The sequence below is a fragment of the Thermobia domestica genome, chromosome 16 (genome assembly GCF_964235325.1).
Source record: "Thermobia domestica chromosome 16, izTheDome1.hap1.1, whole genome shotgun sequence".
Classification (NCBI taxonomy): domain Eukaryota; kingdom Metazoa; phylum Arthropoda; class Insecta; order Zygentoma; family Lepismatidae; genus Thermobia; species Thermobia domestica.
Genome location: NC_137469.1, coordinates 115990315 through 116000495, shown reverse-complemented (window position 1 = coordinate 116000495; position 10181 = coordinate 115990315). Strand labels below are relative to the sequence as shown.

The following is a 10181-nucleotide window of genomic DNA, read 5'->3' as shown; positions in this document are numbered from 1 at the left end:
TTAAATAAGTGCAGTCTTGTTCAGCAGTGTGTTTATTTTTCTCTTTTTATTTGCAAGACGTATGACTATGATTGCGTGTCAGTATGTTATTTTAATGAGGCTTCGAAATAGCGGATTTGTGCAACCATGTTGATTTATAGTGTTTGAGGTTTCCATGTGGAATTCATTTTCCAGTGTGTTTTGGTATTGTTTTCGAACACTATGAAAAGCTTCCACAAGGAAATTACCATTAATATGTTCAATTGATATTCTTTGCAGAATGGATACTCTGATCATGAATTTTTGGTTTAAGTTTACATTTTTATTATTATTTACATCAATCGATGGATATCATCCTTTGATACAACCAGAAAAGAACACAACAAATGTACTTCAAATATTGGAAAGAATAATATATGACATCTGCAGAACATACTTCATGAAAAGTAATTTTGTTGTAGTCTTCGATGTGGAGCAAGCAATGGTTGAATTCTCAGAAACAATCTTGATAAAACTTGAAAATTTAATACTGAAGCATGTTGTGTTGATTTCACTTGTTTCAAGTAAGTCCATGTTTCGACAAGAACTATTATCACCATCACAACATTTGGGAAAAGGAGATGCATTTATAATATATATTAGGAACCTAGATGGATTTTATAGGTATTTGCCATATCTACAGAAGTTTATATATTGGAATTCAAGGGGGCATTTCTTACTTATTGTTTATCATGACTCAACCGAACTTATTAATTTTCAAAGTGTATTCAATATATTTTGGAGAGAACTTAAATTGGTGCACATGCACATAATAGCTGTGAAACCAAAATGTCAGATCTGTCTTAAGATACCGAATTTTAAACAATGTATTGCCCTTGTGGAATATAATCCATTTTGTGGACGTAAAGTTATATATCACAATATGAAAGAACCTGCTTTAAATGCATTGGAAAACCTTGATTTATTTGAAGATAAAACCACCAACTTATGTGGCTATCCTATAAGAATATCCTGGATCGATATACCTCCTTATTTCACCCGATTTAATGATTCCTTAAAAACATTTGAAGGTAATTTTGCAAAGATGCTTGAAACTCAAAGCAAATTGATGAATTTTACTATAATCGATCACATATTCCGAGAAGAATGCATTGCTGGTTACTACATTTCACATAACAACACATGGAGTGGTATTGTAGGTGATGTGTTATATGGCCACGTAGATGTTGGTCCCTCAGATGTAACTCAAACCTATCAACGAAATCAAGTTGTTGATTTTACATTGCCTGTTGTAGTTGATGATATGACTTTTGCTGTTCCAGTAACACCCCACATCCCGCAGTGGAAAAATTTGATACAACCATTTAGCAGAGGTTTGTGGAATCTTATTGCAACTGTTATAATTTTTTCCTCAATGTTCATCACTGTTCATAATTTCTTACATAAAATTTTCAGAAGAAATCCTAGAGATAATTTTAACGTGATGGAACTCTTTTCAGTTTTTCTATCCATTTCTATTCCTCGTCTTCCAAAAGTGAGTCAGTTGAGAATCGTTCTCATATTATTTATTTTCTTTACCTTGGTTATAGACACTCTTTATCGTGGAGCGCTAATAAGTTTTATGACAAAACCAAGGCAATTACCTCAATTAGATTCTTTTCAACAGATTGCAGATTCAGATCTATATATTATTAGTCCATCGGGATTCCTATCTTCAATTCAAAACTCACCAAATCTAGCTTTGAGGGCACTAGGTTCCAGAACTGAAGTTGTTGATGTGTATTCCGAAGCTATGTCTCGTGTTTCGTGTGATCGGAACTCTGCATATGTGTCAGAAGGAACAATATTAACATACTACATGCATATAATGATTGACGACAAGGGTGAATCATTGTTTCACATTGCCAAAGAAAGAATTCACCAAGTAATAAATTGTTTCGCAGTCCCTAAGAATTCTCCATACTTACCTAGATGGAATGCTATTATTCGACAAGCGACGGAAGCTGGTTTAGTAGAGAAGTGGTTAAATGACTTCGCTCGGGAATTTACAAATCCATTGATATTGTCTCAGGAGAAATTTATGGTTCTTACTTTAAGTCATCTGCAAACAGCGTTCTACATTTTGTGCATTGGTCTATTATTGAGTGCAATTCTGTTCAGTTGTGAACTCACAATGAACGTTGTAAATATAATTGAGTTTATGAGGAAAATTACTAAAACATTCAGAGGTCTGAAATATTTTCAGGGGACTCATAATGAAAATGAATGTCATGGATAGATTAGTACATTTGAAAGAGTGGATGTTAGAAATAAAATTCTGAGGCAATATTGGGAAATATTACGAAGCTATCAAGAAGCCAATATTTATTAATTATTTTAAATATTTATTATTTATGAAGTAAACGTTGGAAAATTGGCACATGTCTTTTGATTCAGTTATACCGAACTCTACTTAGTATATGCAATTTCAATTCGCAAATGACAATTAATTGCTTTGATTTAATTTTGCTAATGAAATAAGCATTACTTTCCTTTTAGCTAAATGGTAAATACCATAAGTAGAATTACATCAGTCTTTCACCTAAACTCTTTGACAAGGAACAATCTTACATGATATTGAAAATATCTAGCTAATTTATAAAAAAAAATAATATACTTTATAATGGATTGAAGATTCTACTACAAATGGACATCAACCAGTATTTGTTATTAATGACAATTTGTCGCTATATCCATAGTTCTCAAGTGTTCTTTAGCTTCTAGCGAATAGACAATGTTTATATTTAGAATTATAGAGTAAAACAATCTAAATCAGGTTCAATAATTCTAATATCTGATATAATATTGTTCCTGAGATCAACCCTTCAGTTTAGTAATTTTCATTCGGTTTAGTTCTTATTGTTTTTCAAGTTGGCAGTGCATCATTATAATCTTCAAAAATTTCACTGAATGAAAATTAGCACTCTTCCTTATTAGCTTCAAGGTTGTTAAAAGCATAAGCCATGGCATCTGAAACAGTATCTTTCGGACGACCAAGTTTCCTTCCAGAAGAAATCTTGTAGAACTTTTTCGTGCATGAGGAATGGCACCTGGCTTCAGCAGCAACTAAATCATGAACATTGCTAATCCAAAAAGTTAATACTGAACCTAATACTAACTTCTTTGCCCCAGTCGTCATCTCTTCTGTCGGCTGCTTCCATAATAGAATCTTTAACTTGAATGGTTTCGATGCGATGTACACTCTCACGCTCAATCACAAGTTTTTTACTCTGTCTCTTTAAAAATTCATCTGATATACATTGTCTACAAAACAGGCAGGCTTCTTGAAAATTAAATCTTAGTACTTCTCACCTAAGGGTTATCGGAGTAGGTGATGAAGTGCGTTGTGATAGCAACGCTTTGCTACTTTTCGTTTTTCTACCTTTTTCATGAAGTGTAACACTTCTCAGTCCCTTAAGTTGACATTCGTTTCCATCTTTCACTTTAATACTGCAGTCTACTAATGTTTTCAGTCCGTTTTCTTTTACTATGCATGTTACACCATCACCGAGAAGTTTCTCACAGATAAAGCATTTTTCAGCTGGAATATTGAACACAGATGATCCAATAGACCTGATTACTTATCCTTAGTCATACCTGCAATGAATGAAAATATATTAATTTATATTTTATATAAAAAGTCACTAAAACAAAATAGTACCAGAAAATTTTCGTTAAGGTTCTGCTGCAAAGCGATACTGAAATAAAAATGCGTAATTTGCCACGCCTATAACATATAAACGGTGCATCCTAGAGAAAAAAATAAAGAGAACATTTCTTGTAGAGAATTTAATGTAGATTATTTTTTTGTAATAACATGTTTTACTCTAAAATGCTTTATATTCAAGATATTTACCAAAAAATTAATTTTTGACGCAATTTTTCCAAGATGGGGCCAAATCCGGGATGGTAGAGTGGTGCAAAATTCGTATGTTGTTACGTATATTTACATAAAGGAAATAAAACTTGTTCCAGCTTTCCACCATTTTTTCCGTATTCGGACTTTCAATTACTGGCCTATTGCTGGAAAGAGGTAGTGTTATGACTAACACCTACGTATTTTGGAACATATTAATCTAAGTATGCTTATATGGGTAAGATCTATGAAATTGTGGATGAATTATGGAAACTGAACTATGGAAAAATAGTTATATAATAAACAAATTGATTTATACAGTTGAAAAGCTCTCTGAAAAGCTAAAAGATTGTAATGTCACTTGAAGACTTTTAAACTTAATGGCACATTGTAAATAAATGTCATGTGTTTTATTGAAAGTTAATTCTAATTATTTACTTCTCAACATTATAACCTAATACTGATTCGTATGATCTGTCACATAACACAAGTTGCATTGTCAGCTACCTAAAATACGCTTTCTTTGTCGTTTGAAAGAATAATTTTTATGCAAAATCTTTTTAAATACAGCACTAAGTGGAAGAAACAACGACGAGAAACGCTCTTTTTGCTCCCCCTATCAATTCCAGTTCAGATTATTAAATAAATATATGTTTTCGCACAGGAAAGATATATGTTTATTCGAAATATTTGAAAATAGAAACCTGAATAGAATAAATAATGATGAAAACTGCTTTGGAGATATCACTCTTTGAGATGCCGATTTGTCGCACGAAGAGTTAAATGATTGTGGAAAGTATTTGTACACATCTTCATCTAGAGTAGGTCTTTCTATGAAAATATTACCCCGGTTGTGCAAGCACTCAACATTGATTTATATTAATTTGCTAAGAGCTACCCATCCTATTATCACTGCTAGGTTTACTAGTTCCGTCTTACACACACTTTCAGTATATTTTCAGATTGTAAGCGATATGAGTATGAACTCTAGTTGAAAATGCTCGAGCGTTCCACAGTAATGGTGAAGGATACACACAAACATACACAATGAGTAACTTAATATAACGAATGCCAGGGGGCTGATTCCTGACATCGTGATAAGCAAAAAAGATCCTCTGGACATGTAGGATATTGGACATATTGACAGAGTTACCGAGGGTCGAAGCGAAGCCCGACACGAACTTAAGTCCATCAGCCAGATAACAGAAAATGTTCAAAGTGTCCGCCATGGACAATGGTGTATGTATGATAACCAGATCATGGATTGGTGAACCCATTCGAAGATATCTGAGTCATAACATACAGTTGCACAGGTGTAATGGATATGCTGTTCCAAGATGACATTGCTAACTGAAGCTGTATACACGATGTTTTTCATGTGTAACCAAAGATAAAAATCCAGTGGATTCAGGTCCGCAGATCGGGCAGGCCAGTACTGGACCGTCACGCCTGATTCATCCTCTTCATACTGAAGTGCGCGTGAGCTCCATCATGTATGTATGATCTGTCAGGAAAGTAAATGTACACCTATTTTTCGAGTCTGGCATTCCTGCGCTCCATCCGTGGAGAGTATGAGAATTAAATCAATCAAATGTTTACTGAGGGGCAAAAAGAAAAGCTTAATCTGAATAAGATATTGCAGAGGGGCACAAGCTGTGAATACGAATAGTGCATTGTGTAAATAAAGGACGACACCGAAAGAGAAAGCCAGAAACAGCTGTTAAACTTACAAAAAAAGAGTAAAAATTGTCGAAGTGGGAACATAAAACACAAATACAACAAATACGCCGACAACTAAACGGTCACCATGCCATGATCTTGGTGTAGTGGTTAAGGTGCTGGCTTACAAATGCAAAGGACCTAAGTTCGAATCCTCGGCAAGGACATTTTAAAAATTTTTGTTAATAATACATACAACTCATGAGAGATGGTAAAAGAGGTCGTATTTAGTTTTTCGTAGCAATTATTATTGGTATGTTTAGTACTGATAATACTTTTTGTCTTTGCGTATTGCTTTTGTTCTTGTCTTCATTTCGAAAGAGAAGAATAACCGAACAAATGCCACCAAAATTCCTCATATTTTGAATGTAAACACAATTAGTAAAGAATTCCTCATATTTGCAATTAGTAAAGAATAAAAATTGAACGTTCCGAAGTAGCTGCAAAAAGTAAAAGGAAAAACATGGAAGTCGACCATACTCATGGTTACTAAAAATACAATTTCTACATGCCTTACACCTCCCGACCACGTTTCTACGTTAGCAAGTAAGAGGCTTGTGTTTAGGTTAGGCTCGTCAATACGTTTTGCAAAGGGGCCCGGTTTAGCTCTGACGCACCACAGGTGCGAGAAGGGAGAAAAACACTTTTTCTCTCTCCCTCTGTGTGTCTATTTATCTATCTATTTGTATATATATAACGCTATTTGTGAATCCAATAACCACCCTAATTTTCAGCGGATTGAGACGAAACTTGGCACAAACATTAATTGTTGAAATATCTTGATGAGTTCGTTAACCAGAATAATCAGATGAAAATGTTCAAAATGGTGGCCCTTCAAACTCTTAAAAAGTTCCAAGGGAACCAAATTTCGCCCATAAATAGGTATTCAGAAAGTTTGAATAAATTTTCCTCTTTTACTGAAATATTTGTGTGCAGAAACTTATTGAAATATTGGACCCGATTAATCGCCTAAAGAAGGTTCACGTCCTTTCGCTACGGTCAGTTTTTTTTTTTTTTTTTAGCAGGAGGGGGTTATCTTCCTATTGGAACAAGATGATTGTTACTGATGATATGAAATTACACATTGAAAGTGAAGTAACTTGTGTAACGTGTTATTTGATTTGCTTTTTAGTAACACATTGCATTGCAAATAAAGGTAGGCAACATTAGTGGTAAGTAAAACAACAACAACAACAACAACAACAATAATAATAATAATAATAATAATAATAATAATAATAATAATAATAATAATAATAATAATAATAATAATAATAATAATAATAATAATAGGTGTTGTTTGTGGCAAGGCAATATCTTCCTCAGTTCTTCTTCAAACGTAATGATTGTAACGCCATATCTCCCTTACAAACAAAATATTAGCAATTTATATCGAGAGAACGGGAAACTGTAGAGCGATGGGACCAACGTTGGACAGTATGCACTCATAGTACTCAGAAAAGTAAGCGATTTCAATGCAAAATGAACGAAGAGTCATTGTCATGGGTACTCATGGGGCCACGGCAGAGCCCTCTTTAGGCAAAATGTCGATAGCTTATATCGAGAAAACAGGAGGTGATAGTGGGATGGGACCAACGTTGGACACCGTGGACCCATAAGGCGCATCGAAAAAATTAGGGAGGCGGGCGCCAGCCAGCCTTACTTATTTTCACATAATAATATAAAATTATATTGTCGAAATACACACACGAGTTAGCTACTAATATTTCATATTATTATTATTATTATTATTATTATTATTATTATTATTATTATTATTATTATTATTATTATTATTATTATTATTATTATTATCATTATAATATTATTATTATTATCTACAGCGTCTTTTCATTACGTGAGCATGTTTGACATGAAACCAAAGAGAAAATCCATTCTGTAGCGAAAAGAAACAATACTTTCTCTCAAATGGATAAAAAATCAAGCCCAGATTGATTCGAACTCGCATGGACGGCGCGAAAAGCTAGTGCTTTGTCCACTATTTTTTTTAACTGACTCACCGAACGCGTTTCAGTAACTTACTTATTGCTAATTTTACTTGCTTCACTCGTTTAACTTGCTTTTTCTAATAAGTTATAACGACAGGGACACGAACACAGAAACATCGAGAACAGTTAAAAATGATAGATGCTCTCCCGCCGAGAATCGAACCCGAGACTCCATACACCCAAGGCTCACGTGCTAGCCTCTAGACCAGCGGCGATGGCATCGCTCATTTCCTGTGTCGTTAGGGATTACGACCACTGTATTGCCAGCTATCACTTCTGTGGGTTGTATACTATGATCACATGTTTCTTCTTTGCTGGAAGAGTAAAACCTACATTATATGTAATACATGAGGTATTTAGACCTACATGCTCTTCATATAAAAGGGTCATGGTGTCGGATTTTAATACATGACGTATTGCAGTAGACAACATGCTTTGCATTACTTGTTTGTTTGTAGACAGCTACTAGCTTAGTGTTCTGAAAGGTTGTGTATAAACTAGGGATAGCCCGTTCCGGAATTATTAGTTTTCGGACTCCCGAAAGTATAGCCGGACGAATTCCGGAATTCGGAAAATTCCAATTTTGTAATAATTTCGGAATTCGGAAAAATCCGGAATTTAGAAATTTCTGATTTCGTTAACATTCCGGAATTCGGAAAATCCGGATTTTTTCGAAAGTCGGAGTTTTTCTCAATTCCGGAATTTTCTAAATTCCGGATTCTTTCCGAGTTCCGAAATTCTTCTGAATTCCGGAGTGTAACTGAATTCCATAATTTTGCGAAATCCGGAAAGTGAAAGTTCCGCTTCCGAAAAATGAATTTATTTTGGTTAATATGAATCGTGGCGAAAATAAGTCTTTGACCAGGTAATGGCGACTGCTTTGAAAGAAATGGGGAGTATGAGAATTCAATCTGTCATATTTGTAGTTTCGTGTGGAGAAAGAAGGAAACTTGTGAACCAGTGGTGTAAGAAAAACTCTAGTTATTAATATAAACTTTGCCGACTTCATAAAAGAAATACGAAAGACATTTTGAATCGAAAAATATAACATACAAGTTTGCAAGCGGAGACAAAGAAACCTAACGTAACCAGACTAAAGACGGATTGTTTACAGCGTAGCGATCGCGGTTCAGTGGTCAAGGTGCTTCTGCGAATGCACGTTCCATTTTTTTTTTTTTTTTTACTTTAGAATTTTTGATGGCGATTGATCAGCGATAACATACGTTTTATTATATTCAGATATTTGAATACTCGGATGTTTCAATACTTGAACTATCAAATCTTCAGGAATAATAATAGTAATAATAATAATTATTATTATCTCGTAGAAGATTAAAAGCTAGAAGCTAAATTATCGCTCAGGTCATACCATTACAAGGAGAAACGTGACATTTGGAAAGAATATTTCGGTTTGGTTTAATGTTGCTCACGAGAAGAGGAGTTTCTCATCTCGTTTCTAAAACAAATAAAATAACATGAGAATTAACATTTTACATTCGAGACGGGTCAGGGCTAAATCAAAATTTTCGTCTCTCTTTGGAGATGAGAATCGAGACGAGACGAAAAGTATCGTAAACATTTCCCGTCTTGTCTCGATTCTCGAAATAGTGTATGTCCATTCTTTAAGTAACAATTGCTCTGTAGACTGAATCTCATAGGCTATTTCGTTACATTGTATTTCAGAGCTCATTGAATTATGCTCTGTGTAGGTATTTTTGTAACAAAGCTTTTATATTTACCTCTGCATATTCTAAAAATTAGTTTATTATATGCCTTACTGTCGCGTGATATTCAGTTATATTTATTACACTTATTTTCCTCAAAACATACTTTCTACATGAAACTTCAATAAAAGGTTCTAGTTTAAAATGTTGGTAGTTGCAGAGGTGTCTCTCTAAGGTACGAACCCTTTCCCCGAAATCTCTACTTTTAAGTAAGTTTTGCCAAATTTCAGGGCAAGTTTAAAACTATTATTATTATTATTATTATTATTATTATTATTATTATTATTATTATTATTATTATTATTATTATTGTTATTATTATTATTATTATTATTATTATTATTATTATTATTATTATTATTATTATTATTATTATTATTATTATTATTATTATATCAACTCCATGTATAATCTTAAAAAGATATACGGTTTGTATCTGAATAGTAAAAGCTAATTGACTGTCGATCTCGGTCGTCTGGAAGTCTTCAAGAGGCAAGGACATCGGTCACGTTCTGGGTTTGAGTTCCGAAGGGGCAAGTATTCGGGCTCGAGCAAAAAATTGTTAAAAGTTATAGGCTTCATCCAAACATATTCAAAACAGCTGGGACCGGGTTTGGGCTTCTCAACGGCTCGAGCGGCTCGGCTTACAGCTCATTCAATATCGAACCGAATCGAGAAGTGAGCCGAGCCAACAGCTCACCACACCGAGCCGATTTGAGCCATCGGCTTAGTTGAGCTGAGTCGAAACGTGCTGATGAACTAGTTTCAACTTAGCTGGCTCGAACCGGTTCACATGAGCCGAGTAGGTGACCCATCCCAACCGAGAAAGCTCGAGCCATCGGCTAAATTGAGCTG

At 34.3% G+C, this 10181-nt stretch overlaps 1 protein-coding gene across 1 annotated transcript; it reads left to right on the top strand.

Annotated features, from left to right (window-relative positions):
• The first annotated feature begins 901 nt into the window (after positions 1 to 901).
• Positions 902 to 2257, top strand: LOC145672586 (uncharacterized). The gene has a single exon (XM_081741746.1). The coding sequence runs from the start codon at positions 902 to 904 to the stop codon at positions 2255 to 2257; it is 1356 nt and encodes a 451-aa protein (XP_081597872.1).
• The last annotated feature ends 7924 nt before the right edge of the window (positions 2258 to 10181 follow it).